The sequence below is a fragment of the Canis lupus genome, chromosome 5 (genome assembly GCF_011100685.1).
Source record: "Canis lupus familiaris isolate Mischka breed German Shepherd chromosome 5, alternate assembly UU_Cfam_GSD_1.0, whole genome shotgun sequence".
Classification (NCBI taxonomy): domain Eukaryota; kingdom Metazoa; phylum Chordata; class Mammalia; order Carnivora; family Canidae; genus Canis; species Canis lupus.
Genome location: NC_049226.1, coordinates 62,027,481 through 62,047,400, shown reverse-complemented (window position 1 = coordinate 62,047,400; position 19,920 = coordinate 62,027,481). Strand labels below are relative to the sequence as shown.

The window sequence follows — 19,920 nt, the reverse complement described above, 5'->3', positions numbered from 1 at the left end:
CAGATTACCATACAATGCAGCAATCTCACTCCAAGGTATACACTAAAGAGAACTGAAAACATGCTTACTCAAAAGTGTACACACAAATGTTCAAAGCAGCATTATTCATAGTAATCAAACACCAGAATAATTCATATGTCCATCACCCAATGAATGGATAGACAACACGAGGACATTCATGTGAAATTATTCTAAGTGAAAGAAGCCACTATGAGTCTATGGATATGGAATATCCAGAAGTGAGTCTATGGATATGGAATATCCAGAAGTGACAAATTCATAGAGATAGAAGGCAGATTAGTGGTTCTCCGGGGCTGAGTGGGGGTGCTCTGGGGAGTGACTGCTCATGGGTATCTTTTGGGAGTGATGAAAATGTTCTGGAATTCTGTACTAATGATAGTTTCACAACATAGTGAATATACTAAAATTCACTGAAATATATACTTTAAAATAGTGAAATTTATGTTATGTGAGGTATATGTTAATTTTTTCAAAGGCGACTTCAGGCCCCAGAGGTCCTTGAATACTAGGCTAAAGTATCTGGGTCTCCTTTAGAGACAACAGGGAGCTGCTGAAAGTTTCTTTCTTTTTTTTTTTTTTTATTTAAGATTTTTTAAAGATTTATTTACTTGTGAGAGACACACAGAGAGAGGCAGAGACACAGGCAGAGGGAGAAGCAGGCTCCATGCACTGGGAGCCCGACATGGGATTCGATCCCGGGTCTCCAGAATCGCACCCTGGGCCAAAGGCAGGCGCTAAACCACTGCGCCACCCAGGGATCCCTATAGCAAGTGTTTAATAAACATTAGCTCCTTCCTCCCCTTTCTCCCTCCCTCAATTTGACACTAAGCCCCCATGTCTCCTGGAGGAAAATAGCTCTTTTTTGTTTGGATCCTAACAGAAAACCTTCTGTTTTAGTTGAAACCACTCTTGCTATAGTTCTCCTGGTTCACTTCCTGGGGGTTCCTAGCCTCTGGCTGCTGGACAGGTTTACCCTAGAGCATCTTCTTCCTCTTCCTCCCTCTTCCTCACCACATCTTCCTCCTCTCCTCCAGCACTTTCTCTTCTTCCTCTTTTTTTTTAATTTTTAGAAAAGTTTTTATTTATTTATTTAAGTAATCTCTACACCCAACATGGGGCTTGAACTCAGAACTCTTGAGATAAAGAGTCACATGCTCTTCTGGCTAAGCCAGCCAGGCACTCTTTCTTCCTTTAAAACTTTTTTTGAAAGAATGGTTTTCTAAAAAACTGTTATAGATTTTTAACTTCACCCAAAAATCATTCACCAGATAAGTTCTATACCTTCCTTATCTCCACTTTTCTTCATTTCTCCCTCCTTCTTCCCCCATCTCACCCATACAGCAAGGAACTCAGCAGAAAAAAATCAGGTTGCCCTGGTTTTTTTTTTTTTTTTTTTTTTTTTTTTTTTTAATTTATGATAGTCACACAGAGAGAGAGAGAGAGAGGCAGAGACACAGGCAGAGGGAGAAGCAGGTCCCATGCACTGGGAGCCCGATGTCGGATTCGATCCAGGGTCTCCAGGATCACGCCCTGGGCCAAAGGCAGGCGCCAAACCGCTGCGCCACCCAGGGATCCCTGCCCTGGGTTCTAATTCTGGCTCCCCATCCTGCTGATTATCTGGCTACACTCATAGGCTCAATGCTCTCATTTGCATAATGCTGTTCTAATAATAATGATTGTATCAACTCCTGGGGTTCTTTTGAGGATGGTATTCGTTAAAGAGCTTATGTGATGCCTGGTACATCCGCGCCCTCAGTGAATTATGGCTGGAGCATCACTTACTATACAGGTAGGGTGTCAGGCATGGCAAAAGTCCTGATATTTATTTAGAAATGGATATCATCCCTTGAATCTCTATGTGTAGGATGCATTAAAGGCTTTGACATGGAGGACTACTTTAAGTGACAACGCTCTTCCCAAAGTCCTAACAGTAGATAGCAGCTTCCAAGAAATGGTTTGAAGTGCCATTATCAAGGGGGGACGGGGGCTTTAGGGGATTTTAGGGTCAGCAAACATCAAATGAGTGAACTCACAGAGTTTGGCGGGGATTTCCCACGAGGCCCCGCCCCCGGCTGAGTCACCAAACCCCTGGGTTTGACCTGCAGCCCAGCTCAGCAGCAGAACCTCACTGCTCTTGAAGATCAAGGAGTGGAAAGTTCTTCACCAGCCCTGAGATCTTAAGGTTTGTTCCTCTGGGGCAGCTGGGGGGAATGGAGTTGGGGCGAGGATAGAAGCTTTATTCCCTTTCTCCATGTCTAGACTTTTTTGCCTTCCAATTTCTAATAACTTTTATTCCATAGCCTATTAAATAAAGCTCAAGTACCTGGTCAAAAAACATTTCTTACTTCTTAGTTTTGTTACTTTATGAGCTTTAAATCTCAAAATGGGCAAATGTATGTCTGTTAAGAAAATGTGATAATGTGTTGAGTAGAGCGGTGCTTCAACATTTTAGCAATTGGGTGTTGAAATTTTCACATATTGTTCCGACAAACGAGAAAGAGTGATAATGAGCTATTTCCCCACTGAGCTGAACTGCTGGATAAGGACGGACAGGTTGTCATTTTAACAACTCTATCTCAGAGGCAGGAAACAGCTGGCATTGTTGAAATCTGGATGCTGATGCTAAGTGTCTATGAAAGTCCCCAAAAATTCTTGTTATTGTTATTTCTGCATTTTGGCAAAACATGTTGGAAAGTGCACTCTTAGCCTTTGGCAAATCTGCACAAAACTATATGTGTAGTCATGCTTTACTATCATAGAAGTATCTCTGCATTTGCCACCTTTCCCATAATATTCCATCATTAATTGTTTCTGAAAAACCCTGAGTTATGGTCTTGTAGAATTGCATGGGCAGTGGTTGAAATATAGATAATCCTAAAAAGGAGAAACTATCTCATTCTTGGAAATTTTTACCTTTTGCAGAGTGGTATTTGTGAGACCAGCTACTTTGATTAAAACTCTTTTGGGATCTGCTTTGCACGTATCCTATTTATGCAAGATTTCACCATGGGCAATGGCTATTACAACATAGTGGCTACCGTGTTGTTGGTCATGAATTTTGAGAGGACAAGATCCATACAGGATTCCTGTAGTAAATGCCCAGCTGGTAAGAACCAAATTAACATGTGTGTTTCATTATGGTTCATTAGCTAGTAGCCAGGGTTAATGAGTTCTGTTTCAATGATCTTTTTATTCATTCATTTTGAAATATTTCTCAGATGCTACATCTTAACTGTATGAATGTAGCCATGTTTTCTTTCTATCAGTTTATTTGTTGTAATATCTATACTTTGTAATTCTGTGACTATGCTAAGGGCAGTTTTGCAAATGTATAATTTTAAAAAGTCAAACAAAATAAAATGTAAAATGTGCCACCTAGAAACTGAGCATTGTTTCATACTTTAGTTTTCGTGTGAACTTCATAATACCTGGGGTGATGACTGTGCATTGTCAACCACATACGCCTATTATCTACCTTCTTAGGTACTTTCTGTGGGAAAAACAAGAGTCAGATCTGCATTCCTTGTCCTCCAAATAGTTTCTCCAGCACCAGTGGACAAAAGGCCTGTGACATTTGCAGGCAGTGTGAAGGTATGCTTTAAAAGATGCATGTTGATCTGGACATATTGGGAAGACAGGTTTTTATTCCCTAGTGTATTGATCTTTGTGGAAAGTATTAAGTGTTAAATATGCTGTTTCCTCTGTCAAAAGGCAGGTCCAGTACAATAATTCGCTATAAAAGCAATAATTTGTAGATTGAGCTTTTAAATATCAGAGATATTTTGACGAGAGACAAGCTTTTAATTAGGAAAATGTAAAAACATCTTCTATAGAGATTTATTTATTTATTTTTAAAGATTTTATTGATTTATTCATGAGAGGAACACAGAGAGAGGCAAAGACACAGAGGGAGAAGCAGACTCCTCAAGGGGAGCCCAATATGGGACTCGATCCCAGGACCCCAGGATCATGACCTGAGCCCAAGGCAGATGCCCAACCACTGAGCCACCCAGGCGTCCTTTCTATAGAAATTTAAAAATAAGCTTTATACTTTTAAGGTGATTAGGAACATTATAAGAGTGCGCATGGTTTTCATGGGGTTTTTTAAATTATGATTTTTATTGCAGAATATAAACTTGCTTCCTGAATTCAGAGGTCAAGTGTAATATAACTTGGGGAATTTTGTAGGTGTTTTCAGGACCAAGAAGGTGTGTTCCCCCATCAGCAATGCAGAGTGTGAGTGCATCTCAGGATTCCACTGCTTGGGGGCAGGATGCACTATGTGTGAACAGGATTGTAAACAAGGTCAAGAATTAACCAAACAGGGTAGGTTTGTTCTTCTTCAATCCAGATCAAGTTTGTTTATCTAGACATATGCCATTAGTTTAAGTCTTGGTCCTTTGAATATAAAGTAAAATATAGATGGGTAGAACCTTAAAAATCACCACTGAGTCACATATATGATATTTACAAAATTATTTTTCAGTCAGTGGAAATAATTTGAAGTCACATTTGTTATTCACCAGGGTCATGCATTTGCATACATTACATATATATACATATATATATATAGTGCGTGTGTATATATATATATATACACACACACACACAATAGTCTATGTACAGTTAGAATAAAAATATTAGTTGTCTTGGGATTTTGTTTCAAGAAGCATTACTGAACAGTCTGTAGATTGTATTAACTTAATGACTATTTTTTTAATTTATTTTTTATTGGTGTTCAATTTACCAACATACAGAATAACCCCCAGTGGCCGTCACCCATTCACTCCCACCCCCCGCCCTCCTCCCCTTCTACCACCCCTAGTTCGTTTCCCAGAGTTAGCAGTCTTTACGTTCTGTCTCCCTTTCTGATATTTCCCACACATTTCTTCTCCCTTCCCTTATATTCCCTTTCACTATTATTTATATTCCCCACATGAATGAGAACATATAATGTTTGTCCTTCTCCGACTTCACTCAGCAGTTAATGACTATTATTAGGTAACTATGTTCATCTTAGGAAAACTTATGAAATCATGAAAATATTCCTTTTTTTCCCTTGATAACCATTATAGATTCTCTTTATAAATACCATTTATTTGCTATATGACATTCCACTTGGGTGACTAAGTCCTTCCCTTTAAAAATTTTTTTATTTAAATTCAATTAATTAACATATAATGTATTATTGGTTTCCGAGATAGAGTTCAGTGATTCATCAGTCTTATACAACATTACATCATCTGCCCTCCTTAATGTCCATCACCCAGTTACCTTGTCCCCACATTCACCTCCCCTCCAGCGACCCTCAGTTTATTTCCTATGATTAAGAGTCTCTTATGGTTTGTCTCCCTCCCTGATTTCGTCTTTATTTTTTCCTCTCTTCCCCTATGATCCTCTGTTTTGTTTCTTAAATTCCACATGTGACTGAGGTCTGATATGAGGATTGGCACCCGAGCTTTCTTTCAATGTCCATTAGCATGATAAATGGTTTTCCACCCCCTTACTTTCAGTCTGGAGGTGTCTTTGGGTCTAAAATGAGTCTCTTGCAGACAGCATATCTATGGGTCTTGCTTCTTTATCCAATCTGATACCTTGTGTCTTTCGATTGGAGCATTTAGACCACTTACATTCACAGTAGCTATTGAAAGATATGAATTAGTGCCATTGTATTACCTGTAAAGTTACTATAAAGTTACTGTTTCTGTATGTTGTCTCTGCTCCTTTCTGGTCTAAATATTCCCTTTTTAATTATTGCTTTAATTTTTATGCAGGTTGTAAAGACTGCCGCTTTGGGACATTTAATGATCAGAAACATGGCATCTGTCAACCCTGGACAAAGTATGTATAATTTCATTTTGCTTTCAAAATAAAGGATCTCAGTTAACCTTTTAAAACAAAGAATGTTATAATTGAAACTTAAAAAAAAAATCTATCAAGTATCCTGGGGAACCTGGCTGGTGCAGTTTTTGGAACGATCCAGGGTCTTGATCTCAGGATCATGAGTTCAAGCCCCACATGCACGTGCAGCCTACTTAAAAAGCCTATCAAGTATAGGCATAGAAGAGCATACAAATAGGCAGCATTACCTATAAATAGGTAATAATTATTTGATACACAAAGTAGGCATTTTCTATAGAAATAATGCCCAGAGCATTTAGCTCAGATGGCTGGAACTTTGTTACTGTCTGCCCCAGCTGTTCTGTTCTGTTTCCTTCCAATCTCTTTGCTGCCTCTTACCTTTCCTTACTGATCAATCAGCCCATCTTCAAGAGTGCAATGCCACAGCACTGAGAATGATACAAGAAGGGTAAAATATGTTTCCTACCCTCAAAAACATAACACCTACTTGGGCAAACAAGCCCATCACAGAAGTAAAATAGCCAACAGCATACATGGGAATTTGTCTGTTGACTTGTGTAATCAGGATCAGAGCTACTCAAAGTGTGGTCTGCAGATGGGTGCTAGCCCATGGACAGTTTGTGGTGTTCATAGCAAAAACACTACACACACTAAAAGTGAGTGTTTAGAATCGTTTAAGTCAATTGACAGTGGTGTGCCTGTCAACTCTAATAAAAATGGAGGTCTTGTATTTTGTATACCTTTGTTCTTTTTTTTTTCATTTGATTTTCTTACTAGAAAATCATTTTTATTATTATTTTACATTGACATTCTTAGGTTTTACAAAAATATTGGTTGGTACACATTGGTAAATTTTTTTAAGGTCTTTCAACACAAATAGTTTAGAGAAGTCAATGAGTCTGCATGGAAAGCGGGATTAAATTGGTTTTGGAAGAAGAGTGGGTTTGCATTAGATAAAGGGATGAAGGAAAAGATATAGGACAATGATGATGGTGATGATGATGATGATGATGATGATGATAGCTACCATTTATTGGAATGTATGTGTCTGGGTTCATAAAATCCAGCCCCTGCAAGTGTGTCTCTGGGATCATTCATCTGCTCTTCACAACAGTGCTGGCAGTATGTATACCTTATTTTACAGATGAGAAAATAGGCTTAGAGAGATTTTCTTAACTTTCCCATGGTCATTCTGCACAGGGACAGACCCAGGGCTCAAACCCTAGTATGTCTGAGGCCAACATGTCATAGGGTTAAGAACTCCTAACCCCTTATATATGCCAGAGATGGTCAAATATGCTTAAGAAATTAAGGGTGAGAGACTAACCAGGCAAAACAGTCTGGGGACAGTTGTGGGACAAGGCTCCCCAGCTGGGAAGAAAGAAGAACCCAGTTAGGTCAGTAGAACAGGGTGAATTATGGAGAACTGTGAACGCTGGAGGAAGCCAGCCAGTCAAGTGTATATTTTCCATAATATCTTTATGAACTCGGACCCACACATCTTTGTCACTAGGCTGCATTACTGGATGGAAAATGTCAATATTTTTTATTAGAATGATCTGTACCTAAATTAATTATTTGAATTCTTTTCCTTGGATTTTCTAAGCTGTTCTTTGGCTGGCAAGTCTGTACTTGTGAATGGGACGAAGGAAAGTGATGCAGTATGTGGACCAGCCTCGGCTGGCTTCTCTCCAGGTACAGCCTCTGCCACCACGCCAGCCCCTGCAAGAGATCCAGGTAGCTGGTTCACTGCTATTAAATCAGAGTGGATGTATTGTGGCTATTCTGATTGGAATCTAATTTGCCTCAATACTGTGACATCTCACATCTCTGCCTAAAACAGGCACCTCCTGCATGCCTTCCTTCTTTTATCCTGGCATCAAGAAACCCATCAATATTTTCCAAATATTTGTCATGAAATCTGAGACATGCATTTGTAAGCAGAGCAAGGTGAGACTTGACCCAGATAAATACTATACCTTTGATAATGTGAAATAAAGGGGATTATAGAGTCCCAGATTTTCTATATTCTAGAGAGGTCAAGCCACTTAACTTTTGTGGATGTCTAGAAAAATTATTCTAAAAAGGTTTTCCTATATGCAGGCAAGTGTATTAAGTTAGCTGGTTGGAGATGACCAAGGCACTGCTTCTCCTTGTGATCAGGGGTTTACCAATGTAACTATAAATATAAATATACTTGCAAAACTGAATATCTGCATGCATTTCTCCTTTTGCTCTTTTTTAAAGGTCATACCTCCCAGATCATCATCTTCTTTCTCGCACTGATGTCAGTTGCCGTGCTGTTCCTGGTGTTCTTTCTCATCCTCCGTTTCTCTGTCATTAAACATGGCAGAAAGAAACTCCTGTATTTATTCAAACAACGTAAGATCAATATAAACATATTTGATGCGAGCTCTTTTGAGGCAAGGCTTTTTACAGGACAAAGGAAAAGATTCTTTTTTTTTGGTTAGGATAGCACAGTGGTTATCAAGGAGGGGCAATTTTGCCCTGAAGCGGACATTTGGTAATGTCTGGAGACAGTTTTGGTGGTCACAACATTGGGGGTGTGGAAGGTATCTAGAAAAGAGTCAGAGATGCTGCTAAAATTCTATAATGCACAGGAAAACAATTATCCTCCCAAGCTCTCACAAAACCTCTGATTTAAAGAATTATACTTCCCACCTTCACCCCCACCTACAATGAAAATGCTTTGCAAGAGTAATGATGAGTAATTAGTGAGCTGCAATGAAAATGTAATCCATTTAAAAAATTTTTAGGCTATTTAAAAAAACTTTCTATTTTGAAATAATTATAGGTTTACAGGAAGTTGTAAAGACAGCACAGAAAAGTCTCATGTGTCGTTTATGGGGTTACATCTTCTACACAGTATGAAGACCAGGCAGTTGACATTGGCATGTTGTGTGTCTATAGCTGTATGTCATTTGATCGCATGTATAGATTGGTGTAACCTCCAGCACAACCAATACAGATGTATTCCCTCACCACCGGGATCGCACTCCTGCTGGTCCTTTGTGGTCACATCCACTCCCTCCCAGCAGCCACAAGTCTGTTTCCCACTTCTACGCTTCTGTCACTTCGAGGATGTTATATAGATAGAAGCATGCAATGTGTAAGAGGATTATACGGGTGTGACCTTTTCAGATTGTTTTTTTCATTGTCAGCTTAGTGCCACTGAGATCCATCCAAGGCATGATGTGCTTCAACAATGGGGTTTTTGTTTGTTTGTTTGTTTTTTAATTTTATTTATTCATGAGAGATACAGAAAGAGAGGGAGAGGCAGAGACACAGGCAGAAGGAGAAGCAGGCTCCATGCAGGGAGCCTGATGTGGGATTCGAGCCCGGAATTCCGGGATCACGCCCTGGGCTGAAGGCAGGTGCTAACCCACTGAGCAGGGATCCCTGTTTGTTTTTTTAATTGCTGACCAGCATCCGTGGCATCATTGAACCTCACTGTTCACCAAATAAGGGACATTTTGGTTGTTTCTAGTTTTTAACTATGATGCCTTTGTGATTTTATTTATTTATTTGAGAGCGAGAAAGAGAGAGCATGCATGCACATGAGTGGAGGGAGGGCAGAGGGTGAAGGAGAGAGAATCTCAGGCAGACTGTACATTGAGCCCAGAGCTGGATGCAAGGCTTGATCTCGCAACCATGAGATAATGACCTGAGGTGAAACCAAGAGTCAGGTGCTTAACCAACTGACTCACTCAGGTGCCTACATTTTATATTTGAAGTGAATTTCTTATAGACAACATATAATGGTCACTCTACTAATCTCCACCTTTAATTGGTGTATTTATTTTTTTATTATTTTTTATTTTATTTTATTTTTTTTATTTATTTATGATAGGCAAACAGTGAGAGAGAGAGAGAGGCAGAGACACAGGCAGAGGGAGAAGCAGGCTCCATGCACCGGGAGCCTGACGTGGGATTTGATCCTGGGTCTCCAGGATCGCGCCCTGGGCCAAAGGCAGGCGCTAAACCGCTGCGCCACACAGGGATCCCTAATTGGTGTATTTAAACCATGTATTATTTAATGTAATTATTTATATGTTAAGGCTTAAGATACTATTTTATTTTTTGCTTTCTGTTTGCTTTCTCTGGTTTTCATTTCTCTGCATTCCTAGGATTATTTGAACATTTTTTTAGAAATCCACTTTGACTTGACTATACTTTTTTTTTTAATGTAGCTCTTTGAATAGCTCTTGTAATGGCTGCTTTAGTTATTATAGATAATTTATCCATCTACTAGTATCAACATTATAACACTTTGAATAAGGTATGAAATATTACCTCCCTTTGCGTCCTTTAACTCCCCCTAATTTATAATACACATACCTTCAATATTACCACTACGTACTTTGAGAATCATATTAGACACTGTTATAATTTTTGCTTCACTGTCAAACATAATTTGGAAAACTCAAGGGAAGGAAAATTTACTGTATCTACCCATATATTTGTTCATTCCTTTTTTCTTTATTCCTTCTTGATGTTCCAAGATTCTTTCTTTTATCATTTCTCTTCTATATAGAGAATTTCCTTTAGCTATTGTTTTAGAATAGACCTCCTGGTCTCCTTCTGGTGACAATTCTCTTAGCTTTTCATCTGAGAATATCTTGATTTCCTCTTCATTCCTGAAAGATATTTTCACCAGGTATTGAATTTGGGCTTTCAGGAGTTGTCATCAAGCCTTCTGGTTAGATGGGGCTGGAAGACATTCTCCACATCAGGTGGAGTTGTAATTTAACTCTTTGCCTGGGCATGGGCAAATCAAGCTCTATAGCAGGCAAAACTCCTTGTTTGAGGATCTGAATCAGGCAGATTTCACCTCCTCAACTTCCCTGGTCAAGCTGAGCCTTCCACTTGGTTCTGTGGATAAACAAAGCTACTGGTTGGGATTGCTATTTGGACTCTGCAAATATGTACTCAGTCTGCCAATATCTGTGTGCTGGTTGCTGCAAACTCCTCTTGCTTCTCCACCACAGTTAGAATCCTGGTGGTGGGTCCTACAGATTCCCTTGCCATCCCTGTGGTGTGAGATCAGAATAGGAGCCCCTGTAAGGTGACTCCAATACTGGGAGAAAGTGGTAGTTACCTTGAGGTTCTCTTTTCCCACTGGAGGAACCAGAGGCTTAGCGAGACCTATCGGTGTAGTGCTTGCTGGTCTGCAGCAGGGACAATGTGGTCAACATAACTGCTTCTCTTACCCTCCTAATACAATCTGTTGTGGTCTCTGTGCTGCAAAGGTAGGGATGCTGCAGTTTCATCCTCATGTTCTAGGATCTATCTGTGGAGTCTTGTTCTTAAATGGTTGTCAGTTGTTCTTCTTATGAAGGAGACCAGTCAGGAGCAAACTGTGTTGCCAACTTGTGATGTCACTCCCTTTGATTACTTTTTTTTTTTTTTTTTAATAGTAAGAAACATGTAATATCAAGGCAGGCCCTTTTGCTTTGTTGGGCTATTTTATAAAATCTGTTTAAGATGAAAAGTTGCTCAGGGTTGGGTGGCTCAGTTGGTTACGCATCTGACTCTTGTTTTTGGCTCAGGTCATGATCTCAGGGTGCTGGGATCGGGCCTGCATTGGGCTCCACAATTGTCCCTCTCCTTCTGCTCCCTCATCCATGGAGAGATGCATGGATGCTCTCTCTCTATTTTACATAAATAAATACAATCTTTAAAAAAAAGATGGAAAGTTGCTCAGCAGTAACATAAATACTTCACACTAACATGTAAAAGAAAACAAGGAAGCTAATGCACAAATCAGTTCTTTAATTGCTGGTCAATGGAAGTAGTGGGAGTATCTTTAATATCTTGGTGCCAGATGCATTTCATTTAAAAGAAACTGTCTGGTGTGTAATCTGAGTAACCCTCTAGACTAAAATATATACTGTTTAATTGAAACTATGGTTATGTTCGGGATATGACTAATTTTGTACTATGGTGATTCATGCTCAAGTTTTTAGCCATTGTAGAAAATAAAGAAAATCATTTTTCAGGACCAATAAGAGTCATTGGTAAGAAGAAATTGTAAATAATCCTGAGAAAAACCTCCTACTTGCTGTCATCTCTCTTACTGATGAACTTGTTCAAATTAGAGTTGAGCATGGTTGCTACTTAGAGATGTTCTGTGACTGTGATTTATGGAAAATGAATATTAAATGGTTAAAACAAACAATGAAAGATAAGTTGCTTTTAAATTATTTTTCAGCATTTATGAGACCAGTACAAACTGCCCAAGAGGAAGATGCCTGTAGTTGCCGATTTCCAGAAGAAGAAGAAGGAGAATGTGACCTGTAAAGCAGAAATCCAAAACTCCACTGGGACGGTCTTGAGAAGAATCAAGGGAGAAACTTGAGTGATCCCACCATAATATCTTTCTAAATTGAAAAACATCATCCTAGATAAGACTCAGGATTATCCCCAAGTTTTCTTGAAATGCTTATAGGTTGGCCTTTAAAAACATACCCCTTTTAGTGCATGAATGGGACAGAGCAGATGGGAAAGGGGCATTTTCCAGATAATGCTTAATAAGCTTCAGCAAATTTGCTTTTGAAATCCAAAGAAAATGATACTTAAAATTACATCATGTAGGCCAATGGTCCAGTTAAAATGATAATCAAAAATCAATTCTGTTTTTTTTGTGCGTATGCTAATTTAACATATAACAAAAAGCCATAAGATGCAGGAAATACTCTCAACGAAATTTTCCATTAGTTCAGATATTCAATACAATGAGCTCTATTGATGTGAGGGGTGGAGGAGTTATGACAGTGCCCAAATTTGAGGTCAAGGGAAAAATATCTCAGACCTTGAGGAAGAGTTTTGGAAAGCATTCCTGTGTCTTTGCACATTTTGTGGTCCCTCTATCTTTGTGTCTTCTACTTTTATGCTGCTCTTCTTAGAACCAGGGCTTATGTTTTGTTTTTTTTTGTTGTTGTTGTTTAAAATTTTATTTATTTATTATTGAAGTATAATTAGCACAAAGTGTTGTGTTAATTTCAGGTGTATAGCATAGTGGCCCCACAATTCTGTACATTACCCAGTGCTCACCATGATAAGTGTTGTCCCCATCTGTCACCATACAATATTATTACAGTACTATAGACTGTACTCCCAATATGATACTTTTCATCTCTGTGACTTATTTATTTTATAATTAGAAGTTTGTGTCTCTTAGTCCTCTTCATCTCTTTTGCCCATTAAAAAAATTGGCTTATGTGTTTTTAATTCTTAAGAACATTAAAAATAATCTCTGATAAATGGAACAGGTAGGAATGAACAATCCCATGAACCCATAGCCCATCCAGAGTACTAAAGCAGGAGTGCTTAAATTCCCATGGGCCAAATCTGAGGGGTCGTGTGCCTTTGTAGGGTTTATGAACTAAAAATTATTTTTACATGTTTAAATAATTAAAAACAAATGAAAATAAGAGTAATATCCCACGATTTGAAAAAGTATGCCAAATTCAAATTTCAGAGTCTGTAAATAAAGTTTTATTGGAACACACAGCCACAGTCAGGTGGTTTTGCATTATAACAGCAGAGTTGAGTAGAGACAAGAGACTGTATCTCTATCTCACAAAGCCTAAAATATTTCACATCTGAGCCTTTGTAGGGTCAGAGTCAAGGTCAGAGTGTCCATCTGTGTGTTACTTCCCTCCCTCATCTTCTGCCTAATTCCCCACCTTGCCCCCGGGCGCACCCTCTTTCAGGACCATCAATTCAATCCATTCCTTTGCTCAAAAAAAAAAAAAAAAATCATTGCTGCTATATTTATGTATCCCAAAGCTATGTTAGTTTTGCTTGTTTTTGAGCTTTATAAAAATGATACTGTGCTGCATGTGACTTGCTTTGATCACTCAAAATCCTATTGATAAGACTTGTTCACGTTATTGTGAGTAACTAGAATGCATCCTTTTGATGATTGTATAATTTTGCAAATATACCACAATTTATCAATCCACTCTGAACCAAAGGACATTTGAGTTGTTTCCAGGTTTTTTTTACAGTTATAGACAATGTTGGTATGAAGGTTCTTTTGTGTATGTTCTGTGGAAGAGTGTCTCTAGGGAAATTTCCTTAGAGTGAAATTTCTGGATCTTAGGGCATATGAATGTTCAACCTTTTGATCTAAGTTATGCAGAAATAACAAACAATCGTCCTTACCCTCCTCACCTTCTCCACTCCCAAATCTTAATGGATCACAGCAAAACAGCAGAGATGCATTTCTTTTGGTCATCACAGGCTAATGGCAGGCTGGCCATGGCTTCACCCCACATTGTTTCACTCAGATATAGGTGGAGGGAGAAGCTTCTACTTGGAATATTGGTCATCTGATGGCAAAGAGGGTACTGGCCACTTTGCTCAGAGAGGATTGGTTAGGTTCTAGCCTTTAGAGCAAGTCATACAGCGAAGCTGTGCATCAACAGAGCAGAGGGGAAAAAAAAGAAACAGAGCAGAAGGCATAATCTTCACACAGGGAGGACCAGAAAATATGTCTGTACCATAAGAAGTCGGCTCTGGTGCTGAACTGCTTTTCAGAGCAGTGGTTCTAAGTCATGCTCCTATCAGCCTCACTGAATCCCATCCTTGCTACCCTCTGGGATTGTCAGACCCTTAATTTTGCCCATTTAGTGGGTATAAGAGGGTATCTCACTGTGGTTTCATTTTGCATTTCCTGAATTACTAATGAGCATCTTGTTACATGTTTTTTTTTTTTAAGATTTTATTTATTTATTCATTATAGTCACACAGAGAGACAGAGAGGCAGAGACACAGGCAGAGGGAGAAGCAGGCTCCATGCACCGGGAGCCCGACGTGGGATTCGATCCCTGGTCTCCAGGATCGCGCCCTGGGCCAAAGGCAGGCGCCAAACCGCTGCGCCACCCAGGGATCCCCATCAGCATACATTTTGATTGGAACACTTTCTTTTTTTTTTAATTTTTATTTATTTATGATAGTCACACACACAGAGAGAGAGGCAGAGACACAGGCAGAGGGAGAAGCAGGCTCCATGCACCGGGAGCCCGACGTGGGATTCGATCCGGGGTCTCCAGGATCGCGCCCTGGGCCAAAGGCAGGCGCCAAACCGCTGTGCCACCCAGGGATCCCTTGTTACATGTTTTTATATCATTTGTGTTTCTTTTTGTGAAATGCTTGCTCATGTTCTTGCTCATTAAAAAAAAAAAAAATTTACTTATTTATTTGAAAGAAAGAAGGCATTCATGGAGGGGCAAAAGGGAGGGAAAGGAGAAAGAGAATCCTCAAGAAGACTCTCCACCGAGTACAGAGCCCATTCATCTCAAGACCACAAGATCATGACCTGAGCCGAAATCAAAAGCCAGACACTTAACCAAATGAGCTGCCCATGTGCTCCATTTTTTGCTCATTTTTAAAAACTTGGTTGTCTTTTCCTTATTGTTCATAGTTCTTCATATATTCTAGATAATAATCTTGGACACTTGTATGTATTATAAATATCTGCTTTGTTTGTAATTTTTCCCTCATTTACATTGTGGCTTTTCAGTCTTTCTAGTAATAAGCAAAAAAATAATCTTACTTTAAGTTTAAAGCTCATTTCTTTTTTTTTTTTAAGATTTTATTTATTTATTCATGAGAGACACAGAGAGAGAGGCAGAAACATAGGCAGAGACAGAAGCAGGGACTTGATCCCAGGATCCTGGGATCACTGAGCCAAAAACAGACGCTAAACCACTGAGCCATCCAGGTGCCCCTACAGCTCATTTCTTTTTTCTTTCTTTTTTTTTTTTATGATAGTCACTCACAGAGAGAGGAGAGAGAGAGAGAGAGAGAGAGAGAGGCAGAGACATAGGCAGAGGGAGAAGCAGGCTCCATGCACAGGGAGCCGGACGTGGGATTCGATCCGGGGTCTCCAGGATCGCGCCCTGGGCCAAAGGCAGGCGCCAAACCGCTGCCCCACCCAGGGATCCCCCTACAGCTCATTTCTTATACAGTTAACACTTTTTTGTGTGCTGATTAAAGAAGCCCCTCTCTACCCCAGTATCATATACTTCCTTATCTTTTTTTTTTTTTTTTCTGAAAGTTTTAAGAGTCTATATAAGTCTAAGCTATCAAGAACTGGTTATTGTGTATGTTGTGAGGTCATGTTCAACTTTGAGTTCTGTGCGTGGATCATCACTAGACCCAGTACCATTTATTCCATGGTCCATCTTTTCCCCAAGGGTCTGCACTACCACCTCTGCCCTTCACAGATTTTCCACATGTCTGAGCGTCTGTTCCTGGGTTCTCTACTCTGTTCAGTTGGTAAAGGAGTCTGCCTCCACGCAAATACCACACTTTGTTACTGTAGCTTTATAAAAGCTCTTGATACCTAATAGGACAAATATTTATTTATTTATTTATTTAGACAAGTATTTAATGTCCAACAAAGTTTTATAAAGTTTCTCCAGGCTTTGTTTTTACATCCTTTATCAGACTTATTTCTAGGTACCTTGCTTTGTGTTTGCTTCTTATTTTAGAATTTATTTATTTATTTATTTATTTATTTATTTATTTATTATTATTTTTTTTTAATGCAGGCTCCATGTTCAACGTGGGGCTTGAACTCACAACCCTGAGATCAAGAGTTGCTCACTCTATTGACTGAGCCAACCAACCAGGCCTTGCTTTTTAGGTGGTTTTGTTTGTTGTCAGAGTATAAAGATGTAGTTGATTTGCTTATATTAGTTTATAGCCAGCTTCCTTTCTAAACTTATTATTTCTGATAGTACATATGTAGATTCTTTTGGGTTTTCTGTACAGATAATCATGTTATTTGCAATAATAATTGTTTCTTCTTTTCCTAATCCTTTGTCTTTTATGTCTTTTCTGCTTGATTTAGTGCTGGATCTTGCAGTACAATGTACTAGTCTTTTCCATCTTATTTATGGGGGATATTTTCAGGACTTTTTTTGGTAAATATACTTGATCAAGTTAAGTTCCCTTCTGCTCTTGGCTTGTGAAGAGGGCTAGTTTTTATTTTTATTTTTATTTTATTTATTTATGTATTTATTTATTTATTTATTTTTTAGTTTTTATTTTTAAATCATGAATGTGTTTTGAATTTTACCAAATGATTTTTCTGGGAGAGAAAAGAATAATTTGCCGATGACTCAGCCAGTTGTCCTATCATCTTTGATTTGGATCTGAATTTCAGCCACATTCCAAGAAAATCACTACCTGAAAGAAATTTAATGTAATAATAGATATTTCTGTTTTTCCCCCTTCTTTAAAAGATGCATTTTTAAAAAATGCTTTGGTGCATGATGTAATTATATATGCTCAAAAAATTTGTTGTTTTATTTTAAATAGATAAAGTACCTTCATTTGTCTTTGAATCTTGAGGATTACCAGTGCCATTTCAGGAACAAGGCTGGAGTACAAATTCTAGAGTGGCATCCCCTCTCAGCTTTGGACACAGGGTGTATAACTCTCTGTTGTCCATTATCCACATACACAAAGGGATTGGTCAGGCTCTCCCATCTTGGGTCCCCCTCTATAACTCAACTAAACTTATCTGTCCCAGATTAGAAATACAGAAAATAAACAAATAGTTTATTGTGTTTATTACACAGCCTGTACGATACTTTTGTCATAGTATATTTTAGTATAATATGCAAAACTTAAAAGTGAAAACCACAGGAACTTAGGGTAGGAGTCATTTTCCCCCTAAATAACAGTTAACAAAGAAAGAAAATCAAGACAGAATATTATGATTCCCTTTGGGGGTTAATTTAGGAATCCAATAGTTAAATTTGATAGAAATGAGTGTACCTTTTTTACAAAAATAAATGAGCATATTTAGGGATGTGCATATTGGAAACATTTTTCTAAATGCTTAAAAACAAGCTTAAGTTACTTCTGAAACACGTTTTTATTTTCTTTTTGTTGGAAGGTATCATTCTGATGGAAACTTTTTTTTTTATTTTTTGATGGAAACTTTTGATATGAGGGGCACATGGCTGCTAAAGTGGGTGTCTTTCTTCTGTGCAGACCAGACCTTTCCATTTGTGGGTGAGAGGTACCCATGGACCTCAGCTTGGGTGCGTTATTTGTGGTCAGTGTGTGGTGGGGTGGGGAGACTGACTGGTCATTACTGATGTTTTTTGAAAAGCACTCTAGAATAAAACACAAAGCTATCATTTTCACAGAAAAAAAGAATAAGAAAAGCTTATTTTAAAAAAATGTCTTATTACTATTGCAACATCAAATTGTAAAGGCTAATAATGAAATAACATGCCATTCTTTGTAAACCAGGGAAGCAGGCTTTAGTGCCAGGGTATGTGACAGATTTAAAGTTTGGGATTTCTTAAAAAAATAAAATAAAATAAAGTGTGGGATTTCTTGCTCCCAACAATATTACCAATATTGATTCTGATGGCTGTGTTTCAAATTAATTATCATTGAAGCCTTTCAAATAGATCTTTTACAAATTTATTGAAGAGGCTGACTCTGACTCTGAAATACAGAAATACATCCCTTCACTAAACTAGCATCTCTCCAGTGCTCTACACCAGGTACCATGTGAAGGCGTAGAGATAAAGGACCCAGTGGCCACCTGAGGGCTTTGAGTCCAGGGGACTAACCAGTACAACCAGAGAAGAGACACCAAGACCTACTGTGTGCCAGGAATACCACTGTGATAGAAGTTGGAAGGAGTGCTGCCTGACTGGTGCTCCAGCCTGGTAGGGAGACAACTGTTGTGATGGGGTAAGGGGGTAGGGCTCTGTGTGGTGGGAAGCTCACTCAAGAAGGGGTGGAGGGAAGGCTTCCGGGTGAGGAGGAGCTATCTACTTCCACTGTGCATTTCCCAGAAGGAGCAAAAGGCTCAAGAAATGGGAGGGAGGGCCAGGGCTGGGGACTGAGGGCAGATGAAGGCAGCTTCAAGGCCAGCAGGGACCAGATACCCAGATCTTACACGCTATGTTAGGAAGCTTGGATTTTAAACTGTAGACACTGACTTTGAAGCCAGGAAGGGATTTGATCAGATATGCACTTGGGAAAGATCTCCCTGATTACAGTAAGGAAATGGATCAAAGAGAGGCAAGACTAGACTCCAAGCCAGATGAGGGGGCTCCTGCAGGAGTCGGGGTGAGCCTGTTGGGATGAGGCACGAGGCCTGATTTCTGACCCAGGCAGCTGCGGGGAATGGTGCGTAGGCAGAGCCAAGGTCCTGCAGGAGGCGCTGTTGGAAGAAGGAGCTGGTCCAGTGTCAGCACAGACCCGGGGGTTGCCCGGCAAAGGGCTATGTTGATGGTGGGAGAGAGGGACAGGGGAAAGTGGCTTTCAGAGGCCAGGGCAGGGTCTCCAGAATCCAGTAGACAAGAGAAGAGTCAGGCTCACCAAAGGTCACCAAGATGCCAGGAGGTGACAATAAAACATACCTTACATTTAGCAACTTTGGAAGGCCTTTTGGGGGAATATTAACTGTGAAAGCCAAGCCCTGAGACTGAGAAAGGCATGGGAAGTGACAGTAAATGCATTCACACTTTTCAAGATTCAGACAGTGAAAGAAAGGAGATGATGTGAGACCTGAGGGCTGCCTGCGGCCTTGGGGTAGAACATCACATAAAACATGGGATACCCAGTTAAACCCGATCTTCACTTAAACTGCAATGACTTATGCTCAAGGCAACATTTGGGTCATGCTTTTACTAAAAATTATCTTAAATTCAAATTTATCTGGAGTTCTGTATTTCTATTTGCTGAATTTGGCAAACCTAGTAAAAGGGGACCTAGTTGGGGGTTTAGGGGGTGCCTACACCTCTGCCCCCACAGTTAAAAATCTGCCTATAACTTTGGACTTCCCCAAAACTTAACTACTAACAGCCTACTGTTGTCCAGAAGACTTAAGGCTAACAAAACAGCCAATTAACACATGTATGTGTAATGTGTATTACATGCTGTTTTCCTATAATAAAAACAGCCAGAGAAAATAAACTGTCAAGAAAATTACAAGGAATAGGCTTGCCTGGGTAGCTCAGCAGTTAAGTG

At 39.3% G+C, this 19,920-nt stretch overlaps 1 protein-coding gene and 1 long non-coding RNA gene across 3 annotated transcripts; one reads left to right on the top strand and one right to left on the bottom strand.

Moving 5' to 3' along the window:
* The first annotated feature begins 1,629 nt into the window (after positions 1-1,629).
* On the top strand, positions 1,630-14,661 carry TNFRSF9 (TNF receptor superfamily member 9). Of its 2 annotated transcripts, none has more exons than XM_038537851.1 (8): positions 1,630-2,203; positions 2,944-3,127; positions 3,505-3,612; positions 4,210-4,347; positions 5,796-5,862; positions 7,490-7,620; positions 8,131-8,265; positions 12,116-14,661. In XM_038537851.1, the coding sequence occupies exons 2-8, from the start codon at positions 3,013-3,015 to the stop codon at positions 12,202-12,204; spliced, it is 783 nt and encodes a 260-aa protein (XP_038393779.1). In that variant the 5' UTR covers positions 1,630-2,203; positions 2,944-3,012; the 3' UTR covers positions 12,205-14,661. The 2 variants fall into 2 exon arrangements, with proteins under 2 accessions (XP_038393779.1, XP_038393780.1); XM_038537852.1 differs by having other exon boundaries at positions 1,634-2,203; positions 7,490-7,578; positions 12,116-14,660.
* On the bottom strand, positions 7,413-8,348 carry LOC119871909. Its single transcript, XR_005359855.1, has 2 exons — positions 8,138-8,348; positions 7,413-7,605 (listed from the first exon to the last, which is right to left on the bottom strand). It is a non-coding gene; the product is annotated as an uncharacterized LOC119871909 (long non-coding RNA).
* Positions 14,662-19,920: the final 5,259 nt, after the last annotated feature.

Coding starts and splice junctions, on each gene's coding strand:
- TNFRSF9 (XM_038537851.1), top strand. CDS start 3,013: ATGCAAGATTTCACCATGGGCAATGGCTATTACAACATAGTGGCTACC. Junction 3,128..3,504: donor CTGTAGTAAATGCCCAGCTG/GTAAGAACCAAA, acceptor CTACCTTCTTAG/GTACTTTCTGTGGGAAAAAC. Junction 3,613..4,209: donor CATTTGCAGGCAGTGTGAAG/GTATGCTTTAAA, acceptor GGAATTTTGTAG/GTGTTTTCAGGACCAAGAAG.